This window comes from Erinaceus europaeus, chromosome 7, assembly GCF_950295315.1.
Source record: "Erinaceus europaeus chromosome 7, mEriEur2.1, whole genome shotgun sequence".
Classification (NCBI taxonomy): domain Eukaryota; kingdom Metazoa; phylum Chordata; class Mammalia; order Eulipotyphla; family Erinaceidae; genus Erinaceus; species Erinaceus europaeus.
Window position 1 is genome coordinate 18,567,142 of NC_080168.1, and position 25,820 is coordinate 18,592,961.

General features: G+C 40.8%; 1 protein-coding gene across 1 annotated transcript in view; it reads right to left on the bottom strand.

Moving 5' to 3' along the window:
• XRCC5 (X-ray repair cross complementing 5) overlaps nucleotides 1-25,820 on the bottom strand; it is a 108,768-nt gene that overhangs the window by 13,263 nt on the left and 69,685 nt on the right. Inside the window, exons 15-17 of the mRNA XM_060193945.1 lie at nucleotides 25,315-25,384; nucleotides 4,858-4,967; nucleotides 1,634-1,730 (exon numbers count right to left, since the gene is read on the bottom strand). Coding sequence (XP_060049928.1) covers nucleotides 1,634-1,730; nucleotides 4,858-4,967; nucleotides 25,315-25,384 — 277 coding nt within the window. The remainder of the gene's footprint in view (nucleotides 1-1,633; nucleotides 1,731-4,857; nucleotides 4,968-25,314; nucleotides 25,385-25,820) is intronic.

Genomic DNA, 25,820 nt, shown 5'->3' on the forward strand with positions numbered 1-25,820 from the left:
CAAATAATATGCTGGGGGCATTCAATAAATACCAAAAAACCAATCTCTTTCCTCTTCTGGGTTGGTCACAGAGACACAAAAGTGATTTGAGTAAGCCCCATTCACCACCTATTCTAATTGCTTTTGCTCCCCAGTGTAGAAGTTAAAAGGCTGAAAAATTAACTGCCAGGGAAAATGATTGCCTGTGTGATGAAAAGTGGCCTGTTAGAATCTGGATAGGTGCACAGTTCCTTTGCACAGAATTTTCACAGAAAGAAAAGTTGAAATTTATTTGGGGGCCTTACTTTAAGTGAAAAGTTTTATAGTTTTCAACATCATTGTCTCCATAGTTTCTTTCTTTCTTTTCCCCTGAAATAATAGGTGCTATCCCACATGTGGGTTCTGAAAGAAAATCAAGTCAGATAAAAAAAAAAAAAAAATGGGCAGGGGGCCGGGCATTGGTGCCCCTGGCTGAGTGCACACATTACTGTGCACAAGAAGCAGGTTCAAGCTCCTGCTTTTCACCTGCAGGGGGAATGTTCCACAAGTGGTGAAGCACAGCTGTCTCTCTGTCTCTCTCCTTCTCTACTCCCCTGCCCTCTCAATTCCCTTATATTCTATCAAAAATAAAATTTGAAACAAAAGAAGTGGGCAAAAGACACACAGAAATTAATCATCCATCTAAAATGGTCAGAACATATGTTGTACTCTCTCTAGGTTTAATTTGCGCTGGTCACTGTGCCTAAGTGAGTCACTGAGTAGCTTTGGTCCACAAGAACACTCATCTACTGACACAGAAAGCCCAAGGGGTCGGGTGATGATGTATTCAGTAGAGTGCACCTATCACCCTGACTAAAATCTAGGGGGTTCAAGTCCTTGCCCTCCTCCCCAGTGAAGAAGCTTCACAAGCAGTGGAGCAGTGCTGCAAGTGTCTCTGCTCTCTGCCTCTCTCTCTCCCTATCAGAAACAGAAAGAAAGAAAGAAAGAAAGAAAGAAAAAAAAGGCCACTGAGAGCACTGGAGTTGTGCAGACACTGAGCCCTAGTGATAACCAACCACAGTGGCAAAAGGAAGGATAGAAGGGAAGATTGGGAAAAAAGAAAAATCCAACAGCATAGTAATGAAAGGCTGTAGCAGGTCAAAGTGTGGGTGAGGTACTGTGGACCCAGGTAGGAAGACCCCGAGAATCTGAAAGGGGGCATATACTGTCTTTATAACCAACTGAAAGGTCCTCTTAGCAACAGGTCGTGCTATGCAGAGCTTAAGGTAGGACTTAGACTTTGTAAATGCTTCTTAAGCAAGACTCTCAGTGTATTAAATCCTGAGCATTTCTGAAATCCACAGGGAAGTCAGGTCCTATATAACACATTACATGCTATAATTTATATTTAGAAAAAAAAAATAGCAGTGGAGGAAGAGGTTGCTTTACGAGCGGTGAAGCAGGCCTGTAGGTGTCTTTCTGTCTTTCTCTCTCCCTATCTCCCCCTCCCCTCTCAATTTCTCTCTGTCCTATCCAATAAAATGGAGAGAAAAAAAAAAAAAAGGCTGCTAGGAGTGGTAGATTCATAGTGCAGGCACCAAGCTCCAGTAATAACCCTGGAGGAAAAAAAAAGAAGAAAATAGCCAACACTTGGAGAAGCTGTATGACATCTTACCCTGAACAACAATTTCCCAGAAATGATTTAATTTCTTGACTTCCACTTTTTCTTGAAGGGCTTTCAGGAAACTGTTAAAGCGGTGCTCTTCTGAAAACTGGTGACGTGAGAACACAGGAGGCAAAGTCAGAGCCAACACACAAAGTCATCCCACTTCAAAGCACTCTATATTTTGAACCCCCTGCTATTTACTGACAACACAAAAAGTTCCTTTAAGAAATGGGAAATTGGCAGTTCAAATTTCAGTTTTTGTTTCTTGATCACCAGAAATGGTTTCTTCTCTGCAAGACACTGAACTTTCCAGAGACACATAAGTGTTTTGATGGTTTGGTACCTTGTTTCTTTGTTTTGTGTTTGTTTTAACTTTTAATATAGACAAGTTCAAACAGACACAGAAACAGGAACTTGGTGAATGTCTGTGTATCCATCACCCAGCTGCAATCACTGTCTGTGTGGCCACCCTCATTTCATTCACCACCACAGTCTTCAAATTATTTTGAAGCGACTTTCAATCATATTATTGCATCTATAAATATTTCAACATGTAGGACTGAAGATATTTATAGACCCCTTAAAATAAAGCTCATAACTAATTAACAATAACTCCTTAATAGGAGCAACTAACCAAATTGCATTCACATTTTACTAACTGTAAAAAAAAAACTTTTTAAATTTTATTTTTATTTTTTTCTAGAATTTTGTGGCTGCAATAGTCTGTACTCATGGGTGGGATTAAAAAAACAGTGCAAAGGGGAAAAAAAGTGAAGCTTTAATAAACTGTGGTCTGTTTCACCAGGTCTAAGAACTAAAAAGGGGAAGGGGTTCAAGAAGGGAGATGAAAGGGGGCTGTGGACAAAGGGTGAGGTGTGCTGACACTCATCCTGGGGAGCTGTCAAAGTGTGATCACAACTGTCTTGCAAATGAACATCTCAGTAAAGCAGCAACTTCTACACTGAAGTGTATCTTTAAGGTTCCTTATTCACAGCTTTCTCCCTTCTGCTCTCCTTCTCTGGATTTCTGGCTTATGTGGGTAGGGGAGAGAGAACCAGAGCATTGCTCAGCTCTGGTATAGGAGACCAGGGACTGAACGTGAGAGCTCATGTTTGCATGCCCTGTGCTCTACCACTGGGCTATCTCCCTCGTCTCTCTGTCTTTTAAAGACATTTTATAACCTGAGGCCTATAAGAATGTGTAGTAGCAACTGTGTAAAGATGTGTTATCAGATACTCTATTTACCCTGGGGCAGTGTGAAAATAGAAATATATTTTTAGGGGGTCAGGCGGTGGCGCAGCGGGTTAAGCGCATGTGGCGCAAAGCGCAAGGACCAGCGTAAGGATCCCGGTTCGAGCCCCTGGCTCCCCACCTGCAGGGGAGTTGCTTCATGGGTGGTGAATCAGGTCTGCAGGTGTCTATCTTTCTCTCCCCCTCTCTGTCTTCCCCTCCTCTCTCCATTTCTCTCTGTCCTATCCAACAACGAACAACATCAACAATGGCAATAATAATAACCACAACGAGGCTACAACAACAAAAGGGGGAAAAATGGCCTCCAGGAGTGGTGGATTCATGGTGCAGGCACCAAACCCAGCAATAACCCTGGAGGAAAAAAAAAAAAAGAAATATATTTTTACTATTTCTGTAATGAGGCACCGAATAGATTAAGAGCTCAGCAGGCTTCCTGTATCAATGCCCCTATGCCCACACCCCCCTCTTTAGAGGCAGAGACAGATCTAGACATTGAAGCATCAGTCCAGCATTCATGAAGTTAATTTGGTGCTCTCTGTAATGCTCCCATGTCCTTCTAGTTGATCAAATTCATGGCTTCATGCATATGGTCTAGGTGCTGAACTCTCTTGGCCTTTATTTTCACTCCCTTTTCCATTTAGCCAAATCTTTCTCTACCTGACCAAGTTATTCTTGTCTTCCAGCGTTTCTTGGTGGTGGGTGTGGTGTGGAACTATACACTGGAATCTTATCACCAACTATTAATAACAAAAAAATTATCTAAAAAAAAGTTTATTTTTAAACTTATTTTTGGTAAGGCATTTGGGTCATCTACCTCTGAATCTTTTATTCTACTCTAACTTTTTATCTTTTTTCCCCCATTCTTTGTAAGCCCCTAAGCTACTCAGGAATTGATGTTTATTCAATCAGGGGAAGTGTAATAAGTGGCCTGGGAGATAGAGCAGTGGATAAAGCATTTAACTTTCAAGCAAGAGGTCCTAAATTTGATCTCTGGCATCATATATACCTGAGTGATGTTCTGGTGTCTTCTCCCTCTTTCTCTCTCTCTCATAAGCAAATAATTTGGACTGGGGAGCTAGCATAGCGGTTATGCAAAAAGACTCCCATGCCTGAGGCTTTGAGGTCTCTGATTCAACCCCTAGCACCACCATAAGCCAGAAATGAGCAGTGTTCTTGTCTCTGGATCTTTCTCTTTGTATATCTCTCATTAAAATAAAAGAATATATTTATACTAAATAAATAATTTGATAAGCAGCTATGTAACCACATAAACTACAGTTGTATTTACTTTTTCAGATTCTTATTACTATCTTCATAAAACCCTTCTCAGTAATTACACTAGCATGTATATCCTTAAAGTAGTAGTCCATCCTTTGTCAACTTACAATGGAAATGTCCTTGGTTCCCTAAACAGCCAGGACAACAATGTAATAAAAACTCCCAGGGATAGGGAGTCCGGCGGTAGCGCAGCGGGTTAAACACAGGTGGTGCTAAGCGCAAGGACTGGCATAAGGATCCCGGTTCAAGCCCCCAGGCTCCCCACCTGCAGAGGAGTCATTTCACAAGCGGTGAAGCAGGTCTGTAGGTGTCTATCTCTCCCCCTCTCTGTCTTCCCTTTCTCTCTCCATTTCTCTCTGTCCTATCCAACAACAACAACATCAGTAATAACTACAACAATAAAAGAACAAGGGCAACAAAAGGAAATAAAGAAAGAAGAAAAAAAAAAAATCCCCCCAAAACCCAAACAAACTCCCAGGGATAAAACATCACACTCATTTACCCTTTTGCTCCCCCCACACACACCGGCAAGACACAGCACATAAAATGAGTTTGAGTTACTTCTTCTCTCGGCATACACTGCTATTGGTAGTGAAATGGTTATTATTTCTAAAGCCTGGTCTTATTTGTGGGCTGATCTATGTTCCTTCCCTATGATAATGGCCAACATTTTAGGAAAAGGAGACAAACCAGGGTAGTGTTACCTTAATAGCTTCTTCCCGGAAGGCTTTGATGCAATCCATGCTCTTCATAAAATATGGCGTTTCATTTGTATCCAAAAACTGTTCAATGTGATTTACTAGCTGGAAACTCACTAGAACATAAAAGAAGACATTTGTTTTCCTGAAGCTGAGTGATACTTGTTAGAAAGAATATGTGTGTGTGTGTGTGTGTGTGTGTGTGTGTGTGTGTGTGTGCGCGCGCGCGCACTTACCCATTTTGTATCATGAATGATATGTCTCATGGTCAGGGCACATGCAAAAGTAAATTAAATTTGGGTTGTAGCTAAGAAAAGGGGATGAAATGCAAAATGCTAATGTCAAAAATGTGTATGTGTGTGTGGGGGCATTTCAGCGGTGCTTACTGAACCTTATTAGTAACTAATGCCTGATTTCTAAAATGCTAACAATTAGAGATAGAGGGCAGGGGAGACAGCAGATGGTTATACAAAAAGACTTTTCACGCCTGAGGCCTCAAAGTCCCAGGTTTAATCCCCTACACCACCTCTGGGGGGAGAAAAAGAGGAATTAGAGCTAGAGGGACCCGGGTGGTGGTACACTCAGTGGAGCATATACCTGATGGTATGTGAGGACCCAGGTTTGAGCCCCTACTCCCCACTAGCAGGGGGAAGCTTCATAAGCAGTGACGCAGGTCTGCAGGTGTATGTGTCTCTCTCTCTCTGTATCTCCCACTTCCCTCTCAATTATTCTTTGTCCTAGCTAATAAAACTAAAAATGGTCACCAGCAGTGGTGGATTCACTAGAGGCACTGAGCCCCAACAATAATGATGAAGGAGGAGGAGAAGGGGAAACAGAGCTAGATGTTCCTTTCTGGATTTCAAATAAGCATAAAGCTTTTGTTTAAAAAAAACAAAACTGCTTTTTATTTTCACCTCAGAATTTAGGGTCCATTCAAGAAATTCAAAACTTCCTTCCTTGATAATTTTGTAGAAAATGTATCCTCTAGTCCCTCTCCTGAATCTGCTCAGGTTAAGTGTCCCATGATGCAAGACAGAGAAAAGTAATGAGTCAGGGACATCTTATCTTCTACAATCTACCTTAAGTCAGAAAAGTCCAGTCCTTGTCTTAATGTTCCTTTAGAACAGGAAATCACTGCAACTGGTCTGCCCTGAGCTGAGCCTGAGTATTCTTTATGCTGCTCAGCAATCAGTAAGCCATGATATTTAATAACTGTCAGCATGTAATGTCATAAATGCTACAGAGAGAGGAAATACATTAACAACAGAATCATTTCCAAGGGGGAGGCAACTGGAGGTTGATTCTAGAAGCAAGCAAACAAACAATTCAGTATGAAAGAAAGCAAAGGAAAAAAGAAATGTGAATCAGGAAACGCAAGTTGCTGAGCAGAAGAAAAATAATCCTTGCAATCTGTGTAGAAGAAAAAGACCAGGAGATATGAACTGACCTGGAGGATCACTTCTTATCTGTCCCCTGAAACCACTCATAGCTAACTGGCTGGCAATTATGCTGAATGGTCAAGCTATTTTAAGACAGCATGTCTGCCATGATCATGGCCTCATCTGAGCATTCTAATAACTATGAATGTGTGTGTGCACAATGAGAATTACTTTCAAACTTACCAATAAAGGTGCAAAGCCAGGCTGGAGAGACAGAATAACAGTTACACAAAAGACTTCCGTGCTCAGCATCACCTTAAGCCAAAGCTGAGCCACATGCTCTGGCCTCCCTCTGCACCTTTCTCTTTCTTTAAAGTATTTTAAATAAATAATAATAAAGGTGCCTCTAAAGGGCCTCTAACTGAACTGCACTGCTAAATACCTTATGAAAGACATGGAATTCAGTGTCATTGATTTATTTCCCAATAATCATGAAGCATTTGGAAAGGATTAAAAAAAACTATTTTTCTAACAAAATGATTTTACAGCAAGAGAAAAGTATTCCTACAACTGGTTCGTCTCTTCTGCCAACGAGGAGATTATGATCTCCGTTATTATAAAGTACTTAAGAAACTTGAGGGATTAAACAAACAACTTCCCTGCAATTTATCTTTGCCAATCTATCCTGCAGTGGTGATTTAATATCTGACTACAACTCAGAAAAGCATAAAACCTGTTCAGAGGGAAAACCAGGTAAATAATAAAACCCTGATTAGCAGGCAGAGCAGAAATTCATCAGTAACAAGGTCAAAGCAACAGAAATTATCTCCTTTTTTTTTTCTTCCAGCTTTGTAAAGTCAAAGTAACAGATACGGTTGATATTTCTTCTACCACTTCCTATAACGGAGCCTACTTCATCTGAGATGGTCTCTACCAAATTCATTCAGTGACAGAGCTGAGCACCAATAAGAGCCTTGAGAGGCCAACAGATATCATCTCAGAGACTCCAAACTGCTCATCTCTCGAGATAACAATGAAGAAGTTTAGCTAGATAAAGTGTAAACACTTTTTTTTCTCCACTGGTTATTTGCATTCATCGACCCAGTATATGTATAAGAGTGACATATAAGATACTATGCCATGTTCTGTTTGGTGGGAGATTATAATTAAGTTGAAGTAAGAATCTTGTCTTTGAGGAGTTTTGAGTCTCCTAGGGCATGTAACACATACGAGTAAAAAAGAATGGCAGGGGCTAAGTGTGAGGAGGCGATGAGTGAGGCTATCGGTGTTCAGACGTATCAACTTGATCTGGATTTTGAAAAAAACGATCACTGATGACTGTAAGAATGCTTCACAAATTTGCATGACTTTATCTGGACAGTGAACAGTGGAACGTCATGACCATCATGCAGTAGAAAACAGGATGAACAAGAGCATGAAGAAGGAATGAGGGAAAGCGCTGGGCATGCCTGAAGAAAAACAAAAGGTTCAGCACATGGAGTCCATGACCAGGAGTAGAGGAGGAAGGAGGATGAAGGGTTAGACAGAAGGCTGGGGGGAAAGAAGTTCCAAGAACAAAAAAAAAAAAAAAAAAAAAAAAAACCAATGTGTATGAATGGCCAGTGGCTGGGTAAAGAATGGCTCCTTTGAAAACTGGTGTGTGTGTGTGTGTGTGTGTGTGTGTGTGTGTGTGTGTGTGTGTGTGTGTGTGTGTGTGTCTGGGTGGTGGTACATCTGGTTGAGCTCACACGTTATCATATGTAAGGACCGGGGTTCAAGTCCTCAGTCCCCAACCCCACTTGAAGGTGGGGAGCTTTATGAATGGTGAAGCAGGTCTGCAAGTCTCTCTCTTTTGCTGTCTCTCTAACCCCTCTTCCCTCTCCTTCTCTTCCCATTCCTTCTCAGTTTCTCTGTCTCTAGCCAATAAAAATTAAAAAAAAAAAAATTAAAAAGAAAAGAAAAGAAAATTGGGGGCTGGAGTATGGCTCAAGGTTATTTTTTATTTATTTATTTTTTTATCTCCAGGGTTGTTGCTGGGGCTCTGTGCCTGCACCACGAATCCACTGCTCCTGGAGGCCATTTTTGTTCCTTTTGTTGTTTTTATCATTGTTGTGGTTATTATTGTTATTGATGTCACTATTGTTGGATAGGACAGAGAGTAATCGAGAGAGGATGGGGAAGGGGGGGTGGGGGCGAGGGGGGGAAGAGGGGGGGCGGGGGGGGAGGGGGGGGAGGAGGTAGACTCCTACAGACCTGCTTCACCACTTGTGAAGCGACCCCCCTGCAGGTGGGGTGCAGGGGCCTCAAACCAGGATCCTTACACTGATACTTATGCTTGGCACCATTGTGCTTAGCCCCTGGCGTTACCACCTGACCCCTCCAGGTCAATTTTTTAAGTCACACTTACTTAAGAGGGAAGGAAAGGGAAGGTAACAGGAAATGGAGGTGAAGGAAGCTAGGAAGGACTGGGGAATGCCACTGGGAAAAAAAACAGGAAGTGATGACATCACAGGTAATTAACACAGCAGGGGAGTTGCCTGCTGGAGTACAACCACAGCTGCACAGAAATGAAAAAAGCATAAAGGGGGAGTCGACGGTTGCGCTGCGGGTTAAGGGCATGTGGCGCAAAGCGCAAGGACTGGCATAAGGAGATCCTGGTTTGAGCCCCCGGCTCCCCACCTGCATGGGAGTCGCTTCACAGGCAGTGGAGCAGGTCTGCAGAGGTGTCTATCTTTCTCTCCCCCTCTCTCCACTTCTCTCTGTCCTATCTAACAATGACAATATCAATAACAATAACAATGAAAAAAAGGGCAACAAAAGGGAAAATAAATTAAAAAAAAAAAAAAAAGAAAAAAAGCATAAAGGATTGAGGTCTAAAGCCAGGGAGCCCTTAGAACTAGGAGTCTGGGCAACAACTAGCGAGTGCTGAGTGCTTTGCAAAAACTACAACTATCCGACCCATTTTCATCTTCATATATGATCATCAGGGGACTTTTTCTCTGCTGCTACGTCAATTATGGACCTGAAGGATGGCCTGTCAGTCTCAGTACTCAGTGAAACACAGCCCCAATTATACTTCACAAAAATGATTTTCAGAATTAGGCATAGACTCAATAATCCTCATTAGGAGCTAATATTAAAAAAAATTCATTGGAAGGCCCATTCATCTTTGGGTACAACTCAGGAAATGACGATCTGTCAAAGAGTCTTCAAACTCTAAGTATCTATTCTAGATTAAAAGAAAAAAAAAAAAAAAAACGGGCCGGCGGTAGTGCAGCGGGTTAAGCTTAAGCACAAGGCGCGAAGTGCAAGGACCAGCGTAAGGATCCCGGTTCCAGCCCCTGGCTGGTGGTCACTTCACAAGTGGTGAAGCAGGTCTGCAGATGTCTTTCTCTCCCCCTCTGTCTTCCCCATCTCTCTCGATTTCTCTTTGTCCTATCCAACAACAACAACAATAAACAACAAGGGCAACAAAAGGCCTCCAGGAACAGTGGATTCATAGTGCAGGCGTTGAGCCCCAGCAATAACCCTGGAGAAAAAAAAGTATTGATTTAAAAAAAATAAAATAATCCAGATTTGATGTCTTTAAATACATGCATGTAGCATTCAACTAGTTCAGTTGTTTTCACACAAAAAATTAGTCTGGGTGCAGTAATAATTTGGTGAGATAGTAAAAATAATACCTAGATTCAGAAGTGTGGTGGAGAGGAAAAATGGAAGTATTTCCTAGTTGACTCTAAATTGTAACATGTTCACCCTCCTACAAGAAACCACTCATTACCACCCAGAGTACTACAGATGGAGATTCTTCTGTGCACTGACAAGGACCAAAACACCAAATTAGCCAGGAGCCATGTCAGTCTCTAATTTTATGTTCACTGACTGCCTCTGTCCTCTGAGAGGATGTTTCCAGCAATTTAAAAGTAAGTTCTTTGGGAGTCGGGCTGTAGCGCAGCGGGTTAAGCGCAGGTGGCGCAGAGCACAAGGACCCACATAAGGATCCCGGTTCGAACCCCGGCTCCCCACCTGCAGGGGAGTCGCTTCACAGGCGGTGAAGCAGGTCTGCAGGTGTCTTTCTCTCCTCCTCTCTGTCTTCCCCTCCTCTCTCCATTTCTCTCTGTCCTATCCAACAACAACAATAATAACTACAACAATAAAACAACAAGGGCAACAAAAGGGAATAAATAAATAAAATAAATATATATATCAAAAAAAAAGAATTAAAAAAAAAAAGTAAGTTCTTTATGGAGAGTTTTCTCCTCCCTCTGACAGAGCCAGAAATGCAGTGGGTTCATTCATCTGTCACATATTACACAAAAAGGACAGCAAGGCAGTCTCAAACGACTTTGCTGAAGCCCGGCAACATTAAGGATGCTCTTCAATTTAATTCTTCACACTGTCTCAGTGCCTCTGATGAATTTTACTTACTGAAGAGCTGCACATCTTGCAGATGTTAACAGTAAACTAAGTTTTTAACGTTAGGAACAGATTTACATTATCAATGCCAGTGGCATCTTGACAAAGTAGGAACATGACAATAAAGATAAAGCACTTTAATCAAATAAATACATGATCAGGTTAGTTATGAAGTGAGTAAAAAGTAGTAATGTCTACTAGCTAATACATTTTAAGTAGTCCAAGTGTGCTCTAAATTAAATGATCCGCATATAAAATATGATCACTGTACTAAGCCAAAATGTATATAATAATAGTGTCTAATAAGGAAGCAAGTTTGGGCTGGAAAGCTGACTTCCAGGTAAGGTGCCTGCAATGTGATGAGTGTGGACAAGGTCCAAACCCTGGCATCAAACATATGGGAGGTATTATGACAACAGAGGAAGTTCTGGACTTATGGTGTCTCTGTCTCTCTCTCCCTTGCTCTCTATCTGAATGAAAACATGGCCCAGAACAGTGAAACTGTGCACACACAGGGTCCAGCTCCCCTGAGCACCCCCCCCAAAATAAACAAACAAACAAACAAACAAACAGAAAGTTTGCTTTAACACAGACAACTAAAGCAGAAACAGACATCCTACACCTCTCTACACAGGGTGGAAACTGGCTACTGTAGGCAGTGATTGTGTGTATACCAACTGGAGTCCAACCAGAAGAATAGAACATTCAACAAGTCTGAACAGTCAACACAGGAAATTTAATGTAGGTCACAGTTACACAGGTGATGAAGATCTGTGAAACCGAAGGAGAGCAGCATTAGAGCCCTGAGAATAGGAATAGTAAGAAGCCTTAGCATCCTTTAGCAGTGTGGAGAAAAGAAAAGAATTCAGCAGGGTTCATTCAACTAGAGCTCAGGGACCTGGACTAAGGTAACAGATACCACGAAGGGCTGATCTACACTGAAGGGAGAAAAGGAGACTCTTGGCCTTTCTCATCCTCCATCTGGGATCTCCAGTCATGGGCTCCGATCTGCTGAACCCAGCAGGAAGCCAGAAGAAGGTGTTTGGGAAATGTAACCTGTAGGTTGCATCCTGTGGCTTTTCTACCACAAGTATAGTGTCCATGTCTGTGTACACGCACTAGCCACTGCATACACACGGGGGAGGGTACAAGTGGGTCTGAGGCTCACTGGGAGAGTGTGTTGTTAGGAGTCCACAGAGGCAGACACTATATCATGCGCTGAATATTTTTAGGAAGTACAGTTAACAAGGAATTCTTTACTTTAAATAACAAGGGAGGATAGAATGCATACATTCTTTCTGGTGAGGTAGGGTACAATGACCCTCAATAAGCTATTGGAAAGGTTCGCAAGCATATTTAACAGTATGTCCGTCATCCCCCCCCACCCATCATAAAATTTTTTAAAGCTGCGTTTCTACAAAAATAAGACTCATAATAACAATATAACCTTTACTTCTACTTGAGAGATGGCTAGAGCTATACATTACTTCCTTTCCTTTCAGGGTTAACCTAGTAGATCAGAGTGGGTCATGGCAAATTCGAGATGTGAGGTCATTGGGGAACAGAATACCTCCCACTTGTAAAAGGCAGTAGCCTTGAAGTTCCCTTTTTATGTAGAAGTTTTTAAGTTCCTTTCAGTATAAGTTGCTTATAGTGTGAGATGGAAAATTCCTTGCCCTTTCCCCTTGAAAAACAGGACCTAATCAGTGAAGGCCATCGGTTGTTTTGCAAGTTGCTTGAAAGACCCTGCAAACAGGCAAGGCTTATCAGGGCCTTTGCACAAGGAAATTATTTTCCAGGAAGGGGCAGCTGATGGTGGGAGGATGTGGTGACCCTACCTGGCTAGATTCTATTGGTTGTGTGACTCGGCAATGTTTGAAACTAGCCCGCGCTTTGCTTTGAGTGGATCACGCTTTTTGCTAGGTTTGAAATGACTGGATTTTGCATTTTCTATAGCATGTTATTGGATATAGGTTGATAAGGTGATGTGTTCCCCTTCCCTGAGTGTAGTCTGAATTCCTATAAACTGTGTGGTTTGAGCCATGTTCAGGGTTGAGCTGGTAGACTGCTGTCAGTCACCACTCGGCCTGGATTCGAATTCGTGAATAAACATCTTTTGCTTCCTTGCAGTGGATGGTGGTTTGATTTCCGCTCACTAACACCACTGAGTCCTTTAGGAAGTCAACTTGAAATTTAAGTGCAAAAAGAAGACATCTTAGATATTTTTTCCTCAAAATGATATTAACTTAACCATCCTTTCTGCTTCCATTTCTGAGAGAGCTGGCATAAGATCCCAGGCAGTCTGCCCTGGATGTCTGAGCTCCTGGTGCTGGCTTTCCTGTCTTTTAGTTTTGTGGTCTTTAGTGAAATACTCTTGTTAGGAAAAAGAAGTCACAGAAGAAAGAGAACTAGGAAAAAGAAAAGTAAAAGAAAAAAAAAGACTAAGTTTCGTGAAGCTGAAGATGACATTCATCTGCTGCCTGGTTTTGAAGCAGCTAAACCACGAGGTAGACACAGCTCTCTCTACTCCTACCCCTTCTCCGCTTCTTCCCCTTCTAGAAATTATGTCTCTTCTCCCAACTTCCTCATCTCACAAGCTGTCTGCTCACCTTCCTTTTAAGAACAGGAAAAAGCCAATAGATATGACACAGAAAAGAATGACACAGCCCAATATTATGCATGACCAGCAGTACAGGAAATTGAACGAACCTACATGAAATACTGACTACCTCACCAGTGCAGATACAGTCCTGCTTTTTTATTTTTTAATTATTTTTTTTCCTACCAATAACTAAAAAAACAACAAACTTCAATTGAAACCTTGCCATTTAAGCTCGACAAGTTCAGTCACAACCTATTTTTTTCATGCTTAATGATTTTCTCATTAAATGTAGTAATTTCTTACAAACTGCACTAATAAAAGTAATCCCTGCTGGGTGTCTCCCCCCCACACACACACCCCTTTTAAAAAGCTGCCTTCTCATTGATGTGTTAAATTAAAACCCCAGGCACAAGGAGCAGAGTAGAAGCACAGGCTTTATTGTCAGAACCCTGTTCCTGCAGACTAGGAGACGAGATCTCTCGCCTTTGATTTTTGTTTGCATCTGAGCTGACTGAGTCCTACACTGTAGCCCCAGGAAGGGTGTTACTGAAGGTCTCTAGGTCTTAACTCACTCTAGAAAAAAGGGTGATAGCATGAGCTAAATGAGAAGCCAGAAACAAGGTGTCCATTTAGTCTACTGGTTGTAAACTTAGTTTATATAGAAAAACATTAGGATGAGTCATTTTTTTTCTAGTTCTGGATAATATTTCTTATCTAAATTAAGTTAGGTCTTAAAACTAGATCTATTCCCAGGTCAGTGGGAAAAATTTAAGTTTCCTGGCCAACTGGTGAGTTCCATAGTATTTTATAGTTTTTAAAATTTTTTACTAGAAAACTCAATTTAACCAACAGTGATCTAATTGAGCATGCACCAGAAAACATGAAGGTTATCAAACAATATTTATAGGACACATAGCAGTTAACTAAATACCAAAAAACATCTACTCGTTAGTGTAACTAATTTTCCCAATTGCAGAAAGGATTGCACTGCATTGGGATACAATGTTAATATGTGACAAAAACCAAAGGAAGAGTACTTTATGGCAGGAGGAAGTAATTAAACACTTTTAATTAATGAATTTATTTGACGGGACAGAGAGATTGAGAGGGGAAGGGGAAAGAAAGGAGAGAGAGAGAAGAGAGGGAGAGAGGGGTGCACCTGGTTGAGTGTACATTTTATAATGCACAAGGACCAAGGTTCGAGCCCCTGGTCCCCACCTGCAGGGAGAAAGCTTTGCGGGTGGTGAAGCAAGGCTGCAGATGTCTCTCTGTCTCTACCTCTCTATCTCCCCCTACCCTCTCGATTTCTGGCTGTTTCTATCTGACAAATAAAGGTAATAAAAACGAATTAAAAACCTTGCCATCTAGACTTGAGCAGCCTGACGACAGTCAAGGTGGACAGCAGGTAAGATGACAGTGTTTGCTTACTGTCGTGACTTTCTATTATCTGTCTAGTTTCATCTACCTGAGTGGATGTCATAAAATGAATGCAGGAAGAAAGCTGAAGGAACCAAGTAGCCATAGTAACAGTGCAGCCAAGAGAAAACACTGGAGGACAGAAGACCAGTCTGGCCATGGGGTCCAATTAAAAGTCGGTAATTGAATGGAACTGAAATTCACGTATCAGTTGAGGGGATACAGTGAATGATGAGTCAGGATCCTCAGTAAGGAGAAAGGTGGACAGCTACCCTTTGAATGTGTCTTTGTGGATATGGGCGCAGCTATGCACAGAGTTGACAATGTTTACAATGCCTCATTCTCAAGTACTGCATCTGAAATAGATGTCAGAAATTTTAAAATAATCCTATTTCATCTACTAAACCTTCCTAAAAAAAAAAAACAAAAACAAACAAACAAAAAAACCTGATAATGATGCCCTGTGTTTATATGGTATCTTTGCTTAAGTACCTCTCAGATCTTTTGTTTTCTTTTTCATTCTATATTCCCCTTCCCCCCTGTACTTTTCTGGTTTTATGAAGTGGTATCCAAAGAATCTGAAGACTAACTCTGCTGTTACATATTTTGTCAAAGTCAACCATGGAAACAAACAAAATTAATATTAGCCAGCCATTTTCAGAGATCATAAAAATAGATGGTAGACCCACTGATGGTAGACCAGTGGCGGTATCTTTGATAAATCATATTAAGACAGAACTACTGGGGAAGAAAAGAAGGAGAAGAAGAACTACTGGGAGCAGCAGTATTCCAGGGTACACTGGCGCTTAAATCACGAGCATCAGTTCAGTGCATGATCTGGAAAAAAGAAAAGAACGGACAGTTCTGCATAAGCACCATGCGCTAACTGCACCACTGGAGCTCCAAGAATGGATATTTCTTGTTTATTTATTTTATTATCTTTATTTATTTAATGGAATCGAGAAGGTACAGGGAGACAGAGAAGGAGAGACAGAAAAACACCTGCAGCACAGCTTCACCACCAGCAAAGCTTTTCCCCTGCAGGTGGGGACCGGGAGCTCAAATCTGGGTCCTTGCACACTGCGACACGTGTGCTCAGCCAGGTGCGCCACCACTGGACCCCTGAATGAATTATCTCTTATGGAAGGAATGCTATGAGAAAACATACAGAGGTAGAAAAATCCATTTCACCAGGGTATTAGCAAGAATGGAGTCTGATTCGAGTCCAGGGCTCTCAGAAGGAAGCTGTAGGAGGATGGGTGAGGACAGGGTGAAAGAAAGAAGAAAGGGTGAAAACACATTCTGGAAATTTCAAAGACATGGCAAGTGAGCAGAAGGACTGATTCACTATCAGATTTGTGCTACAGAAGAAATTAAACCTGGGGCTGGGGAGACTGCAGAGTAGTTACGCAAAAGACTTTCCCGGCCAAGTCTTCAAATTCTCAGTCTCAATTCCTGCACCAACATAAGCCAGAGGTGAGCAGAATTCTGCCTAAAAAAAAAGAAAGAAAGAAAAAAGAAGAACCTAAACTGTACAAATATATGGGATGGACTAAACAAGACAGGTCCGAGTGTACTTAGTGTAGCATGCTAGGGCTATCCAATGAGGAAGAAGTAAACTCCTGAATTAGGATAGTGGCAGTATAGACGGAAGAGAGAAAGAGAAAGAGATAGAGAGAGAGAGAGGTGAATGAGAAAATGAAAGATTAGAAAAATTCAGAAGCACTTATCAGGAAACTCTAGAGGCAAAGCAAGAGCAGCAGAAATCTCTAGTCCACTCTTATGCATCTCCAGGATGACTTCTCCCTAGATGCACATTTACAACTGAGACCTTTTCCCTGAAGTTGAGATCTACATAACCAGTTTAATGTGCCTTTCTTTTCCCCTTCCTTCCTTTCTCCTCCCCATACCCTTTTAAAGTAAAACCCAATTCCTTAAAGAGTTGCTTTGGCTAAAACACTCATAAGTCACCCCTGACATTTCTTTCTCATACATCTTATTTTCCAAGTCATGAGCAAACCCTGCTAATTCTACTTTCAAAATATCAAAATTTCTGAGCTTTTTTCTTATACTTTTTACTTGAATTACTACCGCAGTCTTCTGACTCACAGAGCGTCTTCTAAAACCTAAGTCAGGGTCCTGAAACTGAGGCAGCTTGGGACGTTCCTACTCATGACCACAGAATGTGAACCCAGATCTACAGGGATGCAGAGGTCACATAGGCTCCTAAGCTGAATATGGGCCCCAGATCACATCAAATTGAATGGGGTTTGCAGTCAACAATATTTATACCCCTCCCCTATTTGGGAGCTACTCTCTTCCCTGATCCAGCTTTCTAGTCCTTTTTCCAGCCATGACATCATCATCTCCCCTGACAATAATTTGGATCCACCTGCATATCAGATGTCAGGCTAAACAAACAAACAAACAAACAAACTAGTATAGTCACGGGCCCTTTGGAATATAATTAAAATAGGTCTACTATCTATCTACAAAATGGAGATCCCTCAACTCATCATCTGAACTATTCCAGCCTTTAGGTTCATGATTAGTCAACAATTTGTTTGGCTTTATATGTTGACAGGTTCCAGATGCCAACCAGACTTCCGTGGGCAGACAACCCCACCAATGTGTCCTGGAGCCCCGCTTCCCCAGAGTTCCGTCCCACTAGGGAAAGAAGAGAGGCAGGCTGGGAGTATGGATTGACCTACCAACAACCAAGTTCAGTGGGGAAGCAATTACAGAAGCCAGACCTTCCACCTTCTGCACCCCATAATGACCCTGGGTCCATACTCCCAGAGGGATAAAGAATAGGAAAGCTATCAGGGGAGGGGGTGAGATATGGAGTTCTGGTGGTAGAAATAGTGTGGAGTTGTACCCCTCTTAGCCTATGGTTTTTGTCTGTGTTTCCTTTTTATAAATAAAAACTTAAAAATAATAATAATAAAACCTAAGTCAGCCAGGGCCCAGGACATGGCACAGTGAGTAGGGTGCCGAATTTGGAAGCATGAGGTTCCAAGTTTGATCCCCAGAGTCCCATGTGTCAGAATGAGGCTCTTTTTTTTTTTCTCCTCTCCATGTTGTGCAAATAGCAAACACAATCTGTAAATAAAATAAACGCCTAAGTCAATCAAATCATCCTGTACTTAGAATGCTTCAATGGTTTCCCACTGCACTTGAAGTCAAAGCAGAAGGTCTAAAATTTCCTTTGTGGTACGTGCCCCTTCTGCTGCTTTAATTGCTTCGCCTAATTTCACAGAAGATAAGAATTAAATAAAGTTTTTGTAGAATAATAGTCTAGATCTCTTTTATCACCCTTCACCCAATTTCACAAAGAGGAAAATAGTTAAATAAAGTATCTGTGGGAGGGAGAAAAACAGAGAATGTGAGTATAAGAAATGTTTGGAAAGGAGATTTCTCCTTCTAGCTTATGTGTCACTATAGCACTATTTGATTTTTTCTAATAAGGGTGTACTTATTTTTAATGGGAAGCTTAAGGAATAATTAAGTCATCTTGAAACATATAAGATACTATCATCAGCAGATAATAAACAATTCAGTTCTAAATGGAAGGAAATTATTCTTTGGTTGGTATTTTTTTTTTCTAAGATTTTATTTATTTATGAGAAAGATAGAAGGAGAGAGAAAGAACCAGACATCACTCTGGCACATGTGCTGCCAGGGATCGAACTCGGGACCTCATGCTTGAGAGTCCAAAGCTTTACCACTGCGCCACCTCCCGGACCACATCTTTGGTTGGTATTTACTGATGGTGAAACTCAAAAAACTTATACTTCCCTATATTTTATTTTATTTTATTTTATTGCACTCTAACTTTTCATTGTCCAAAGAGCAAACTCCTCACTTCACTATATTTTACATATAAAAATATATCTGTCTGCAGCAGCACCACCTACCTCTATCTGCCTTTCAGTTTATCACTCATTTACTTGGTGGTCAATATTAAAAAGGACCTTAGAAGTTATTTGATTTCATTTACTGACCTCAGGAAAGTCTAGCAATTTGAAACATTTGCTGAGGGCAAGCCTCTGGCTTGTAGATTAACTCTCCCCATAATTTCATACCTTCAAAACTTCAATGTATTAAGTTTTCTGGTTTCATTAGAGTCCACCAAAAGAGAAATTAGAAATGAAGACAAGTTTGGGATAATTCAACTTTAGTTACTCCATATATTTTCTTCTCTACATAGAAGACAAATAATGAATCAACAATAAATCTATGTTTGAGAAAACTAGTTTTTGTTACTCACCACTAATCACCCCCGTGTCTAATAAGTTCCTGTAATCTACATATTTTTTCTTGGAGTGAGTAAGCTTGTAATTTAATAATATAAATGAACTCCTATGAAGCAGAGGATTCTAAGAGAAATAATACAATGTTGTTTACATATATCTATGCCTATTTTTCTTAAAACTTCAATATTGGAAGCCTTTCACTTAAAAAATTTTTTTTTCCCTGAACTGAAGGTGTTTATTGGTACCTGGAGAAAATGACTTGTTTCTCTAGATTTTTGTTTAGTTAGATGAGACAAAAGTGATAAAGGTCTTACCAGCCTATAGGGTATCAAGATGAATAGATTTCTGTACTCAAAATACCACAGAAAAGACCCAGGCACAGAATGAATAGAGACACAGGTCTGAGCAAGCTATCATCCAGACAGACCAAGCTGACACTTAACCCTCAACCTAGCAACAGCACAGTACATAGTCTTTGAAAGGACATTTGGAAACTAGACTACATGCTAAATCATAAAACAGTGTTAATAAATGTGAAAGGACTAAGACCATTCAAAATGTAGCTCCCAATCATGATAGAATTAAACTGAAAAAAAATCAACAAAAAAGAAACTTAGAAAATCTTCACTACTTGGAAATCAAGCAATATATTACTAAACAATTCAAGGGTTAAACTAGTCTCACAAAGTGCTTTCTTCTACAGACTATAAACTTATATCTGTTCTTTTTAATTATGTGTGTGTGATTTAAGAATGAGTAACAAGATTTTAAGATAACAGGTATTTGCAAGGTCACTAGTGGTGGTGGCAGATAACATAATGGTTACGCAAAGAGACTCTCAAGCCTGAGGCTCCAAAGTCTCAAGTTCAATTCCCCGTACCACTCACCATAAGCCAGAGTTGAGTAGTGCTCTGGTGTAAAAAAAAAAAAAAAAATTAGAATGTAAGGCCACTAATTCCACCATGGAGGCTCACTATTATAAGGATATGACTCCTTAAGGAAAAAAAAAAAAAAAGCCTTACAGCCTTAATTTTTCCTCTCCATCCATGTGAATATAGTCTGAAGTCCCTCAGAAATTATTCCATATCTGGCCAAAGGAACAGGCATGCCAGTTTAAAGTTTAATGTAAAGATGGGTAGAGTTAGCAGACAGGATTAACTGTCCCAAATTATACTTGCCACTTCTTTTTGAGTCAGCACTTTTTTTTTTTTTTGCCTTGGGCTTACAATTTGGAAGGGGAGGACCAAAACTCTTGTATTGCATTTAAGCCAGGACTCCAAGCTGTTGCTCAACAAATCTTAACACATCTTAGCTGATTAATGACTATTCTAACAGAAGCCCAACATCTCTCCCTAAACATCTTAATTGGTTAAGAGCTTCTGTTGTTTTGCCACAAGCAGTCACTTTAAGTCATCGATTAAAGTGGTTTGCACATCAGCACAATCTGAAATCAGTTTCTTTTTTCAACCAGCTGGGCTTAGGAAGCAATCTTGAAGACAGTCCAATTCAAGGAGAACCAAGTACAATGTGCGCTGCGTGGCAGTGATCTATAATGATGCAAGGAAGAACAGAATTCATAGGTGGTAGGAAGGAAGGAAGGAACCAAATTGCTGTAAGGACTTCAACAGCTCTGTCTCATGAATCAGTCTCATTTGCTCTTATGACAAGGGCAAACTCCCATAGCAAGCTGGTAGCCTTTCCCAAACACCCATTTTAATCCGAATCTGCATCAGAGCCCTCAGTGAGCACTTACCGTGCGCTCTGCTGACACAGGCCACCAATGCAAGCCTGTGGGTCACCCTGTTGAATGCAGACTTGAACTTTATAACAGCTCTTCTAGCTATTCTGATCAGGGAAGGTGATGGCAGTCCTATGAGTTCCCATGTCAGGCAGAGGAAGAAATGCCCTTTCCATTTTTAACATGAAAAGGGCCAAAATACTCAGTAGGCTTAAGGCAAACAACTTTCCCTCCTAGCAGGAGAAAACAAAAGGCTGAGAGAAACAGGGACACTGGTGCACACCGCACAAGGCCTTCCTTTAATGCTCTCAGTGGGGGTGTGACTACAGCAAACAGCCTCTTATTTTTATAGTGCCAGTTGGCTCTCTTTCTTAACACATAGTCAGGCTACATTCTATAAGGGACGTGTCCTATAATTAGATAAATTCCAATCCAGAGGCTGATGGGAATGCAGAAGGATTTTAGAAGTTGAGTTAGAATGGACAGATGTCTTTGAGAGAACATTATAAATCTAAAACTATAAACTAAGCACTTTTTTTTTTAAGTGGTTGTGTGTATGACAGTCTTTGGTTTCCTGGTCATATCTTTAAAATGTTCCTTTGGTCTTTATCTCAGTGATTTCATTCTAATTACCTAGATGGTGAGTTTTATTACATCAAAATGTAAAACTTCAGAGTAGTGCTTTGTCATCTAAGGAAATATACACAGACAATAATAATAATAAAAAATTAAGCCACAAGTTGCCAAGAACTGGCTCTTTAGAATTTGATCCAGGGTCATCTACACATTTTAAGAACCTGTGGAAAGTCTTTTTTAACTACTCTGGGCCTCAATCTACCACACAGGAGGTGAACAAGACCCTGACGGTCCCTGATACAAAAATCACGATGTCAATTAACATAGCTCTTCAGCATGTTCTTTTCTTTCCTTTTCTTTCTTTTTCCTTTTTTTGTTATGAAGGTTTCACTGTGACTTGGGTCCTCCAGCTGAATTTTCCAGAGAGAGAAAGAGAGAAGACAAAGACAGAGAGAGAGAGAGAGAGAGAGAGAGAGAGAGAGAGAGAGAGAGAGAAGACACCACAGCACCAGTGCTTCCCACAGTGCTGTGGAGGTTGGGCTAGACCGCGGGGAGAATACAGGAATCCTCTCCAATGAGCCATCCTGCTGGCCCCCAGGAATTATGTGAAACACCATATTTTTGTAGATTTTTTTTTTTATTTTGAATGAAATTACTAGTTACTGGTCAGTGAATCATAACATAACCTTGACTAAAACTCTGGAATTTAACAATTTAAGCACATCAAAATGGATGCCAGTGAGAACAGTGAACAGTGACAGCTGACACCACTAAAATCTGCAATGCTGCTGTTTTTCTCATGAGCAGATGCACACTGCTATTTTAGAAAAGGACCGGGAAAGTATGTCAGACTGCTAAAAGCTAGTGTAATGCTGAAGACGTTACAGTTTTTAGTTTGCATGTAGTATTTTCCCCATCATGTTTAAATTCCATGTAGAACAACGGATAAAGACCGTATTTTTATCTTCCTATCTTGATCTCAAAAGAGTAATGGTAGTTTATATAATTCATATCAACATATTTTTAAAAATTTTTAAATAGTTATTTATTTATTTTCCTTTTTGTTGCCCTGGTTGTTTTTTATTATTGTTACAGTTGTTGTTGTTGTTATTGATGTCATCACTGTTGGATAGGACAGAGAGAAATGGAGAGAGGAGGAAAGACAGACACCTGCAGATCTGCTTCACCGCCTGTGAAGTGACTCCCCTGCAGGTGGGGAGCTGGGGGCACGAACCGGGATAATTCATATCAATATTATAGAAACCAGGGCATAGTAAGAAAGCACAGTCAACGGGTAAGACAGCATAGTGGCTATGTAAAAAGACTTATTACCTAGGCTCCAAGGCATCACATTCAACCCCCCACACCACCATAAGCCTGAACTGAGCAGTGCTCTGGTTAAAACACATTTTTAAAAAAGATAGTAATAAAAAAGAAAATTAATCAGTCATGCCAATATTTTGGGCTGGCAAAATATCTCACATAGTGCGCTGCTCTGTCATGTGCACAACCCAGGTTTGAGCCTAACTCACTGCCTTTGAGGGAAGCTTCAGTAATACAGCTTCTTCCCCTTTCTTTTTCTCCTGCCTCTCTAGAGTCTCTACCAGAAGGAACAGTCAGTCTGGAGTAATGAAGCCACAAGACAATCAAAAAGAGAAAATGTGGGAGTCAGATGGTAGCACAACAGGTTAAGTACACGTGGCACGTGGTGCAAAGCCCGGAGTAAGGATCCCGGTTCGAACCCCCGGCTCCCCACCTGTAGGGGGGTCGCTTCACAAGCAGTGCAGCAGGTCTGCAGGTGTCTATCTTTCTCTTCCCCTCTCTGTCTTATCCAACAACAATGACAACAATAACTACAACAACAATAAAAAAAAAAAAAACAAGGGCAACAAAAGGGAAAAATAAAATAAATAAAATGTAAAAAAATAAAATAAATAAATAAAAGAGAAAATGCATATACTACTTAGGAAAGCAACTCTTGCAAATGTGCAATTTAGGGCTTGCCTTACAGAGGACAATCATACAATGCATGGAAGTTAGGTGATGCAAGGGGGTCAGTGCTCGATCAGCCCTGAACAGAACTGAACACAATGTCTAGCTGCTATAGGCTGGTGAATGACCTAGTTTTACTACTTCTCCTATCACCTTCTGTCCAGTACTAGAAGGTCTTACAGAAGTTAATTTGAAGAAATCTCCTTTAAAACTGATGAGATGTTGTTTTATGAAGTAAGTTGGAGAACGAAGGTAAAAAGACACGCTGTGACCCAACCACAGCGAGAGGAAAGAAACATGAGGAAACATCAATGATGCGGCAGCCACAGTGAAGTGGTTGTCCTCTAGTGGTGTGGGTGAGCACAGGCTATGCTCACTCGTCCTAAAGATGATGCTAAATATCAGACCCCAAACAAGAGGCCATACCTACATGTCTACTTCAGATGCCGTCTCTTGACAGGCTATTTATTTATTTGCTTGAATTACTGTGTTGATGTAAATTTGATTTAGTAGAACAAAATTCTTAAGTCACTATTCAGAAGCTTAATAAAGAACCTACAATAGTAGGTCAGGTGGTGGTGCACCTGGTTAAGTGCATACACTACCATATGCAAGGACCTAGGTTCAAGTTTCATGAGTGGTAAAGCAGGTCTGCAGGTCTCTGTCTCTCTCTCTTATTCTCTATCTCTCTCCCTCCCTCCACTTCCCCTCTCAATTTCTGTCCTATTGAATAAAGAAAAAAAATTGCCACAAGGTGCAGTGCATCCATCCATCCATCCATTGCATCTTTTTAAAAATATATATGTAAAGTTCGTCCTTCCATCTGTCTTCATACACCCACCCATCTTTTCTGGTTCTGAAGGTCCTCAGACAACCTGTTTTTGACATACCTGATATATTTATGCTATTTGATATAATATTTCATACTCAGAGAGAAGCTATAAATTCAACCATATAGAACCTTGGAGGATTTAAAGTAAATAGAGCTTTTCTTTTGAATTAATTAATTAATTAATTTGCACTTTTCCTCAGTAAAGCAGGCTAAGGACAAGGAGTTTGAAATCCACAGGGTCCTTCTAGGGGCTGGGCATGTTCACAGTCAGGGTTAACTTCCACTCAAGTTATTTCTGAGACTCTGAGGACGTAGGTCCTTGCAACAATCCATGACTACGGATAACAGATATCACAGGTGGTGGTGCTGACGTGCTTACGAATACTGTGTGAAGGCAAGAGCCCAAGCTTTCACAACTGAGAGATGACTTACAAACACACACATGCAGTCTAGTGTGTGAAAGAAACAAACTGACTTTCACAACTGAGAAAATATTTCGAATGTGCAGAGTCAAGTCACTCATGGTCAAGAGTTTTTCTCTTGTAAAACTGCAGGGATAGAATGGTGGACTGGGAAGTGAGGGACAGAGGAAGAAAGGAAGAAAAATAGGAGTACTGGAGAAAACTCAAAGATAGCTTACAGAAACACTGGCAACCAAAAAAGATGCTTCCTGGAGTTCAGAGTGATAGTTATTTTCTCAAATCCAATCAGCTTAGCCCAAGAAATATCCCGCCCACTGAAAACCAGAAGGTAAGAAAATTTATCACTGCCCACTGTATAAACTGCTGGTGTCCAGGGAACAGGATCATGATACTCTCAGTCTGACTCTGCTATTAGCCAGAGAGAAAGAATTGCAGCCACCCTGTCATTTGTAACAGCAAATGAAAAGGACAAGTTCTAACCAAAGGTCGAACAATCTTAGCAACTAGTGATCATGCTTTTGGCAAGTTAATCTTAAAAAAATATTTTACTGGAGAAAACAGAAGGGTTTATCCCTCCCCTGTGCTAAGTAGAGATCTCTGGGAGAGATCATGAAGATCAACACCAAGAACGAAGGAGTTTTTTCGGTTTGTAAGGGAGTCTTGGCTTACAAAGGGTCTTAGTGGGAACTAGGCAGTGGTGCACCTGGTTGAGTGCACACGTTGCCATGTGCAAGGACCCGAATTTGAGCCCCCATTCCCTCTTGCAGGGGGGAATCTGCACATTATGTCTGTTAGCCTAATTGTGTAAATGCAGCATCAGGGTGTATCACTCACCTTCCTCAAAGCTGGCATTCTTCTGCCTCAAAAGCACACGGAAATTTTCAACGGGGTTCACACTGCCAACCTAGAATAGACCACAGACAATAAAGCTGCAGATCACTTCTCTTTTTTGGCAATATCCTAGGAGCTACAAGATGGTTTAATGTAGTAAGGGTGCTCTTAAAAAAGAAAACCAAAGACAAAAAGAGAAGGCCCTCTCTACACATCTTCATTTTCAGGGTTTCTTTGAAAAGCCAGCAGATTCCTGTGGCCAAAAAACAACAAAAAAGCTGCTATCTGAAATTTTCTCTTACCTCTTGTTATGCATGCCAACTTCTTTTCTAGAGGTCTCCAAATTACTACAACCTAAGCTGCCAGCCAGCCCAGCTTGAATGCCGTACGTGGAACACTATCTGTGTTCCCAAGCAAGGAACCAACTGCGAAGTTGACAGACCCCTGCAGTGTAGAGTCATTTCTGAATATTTTGCTCCATTAAATTGACATATGAAATAACAGCCTGA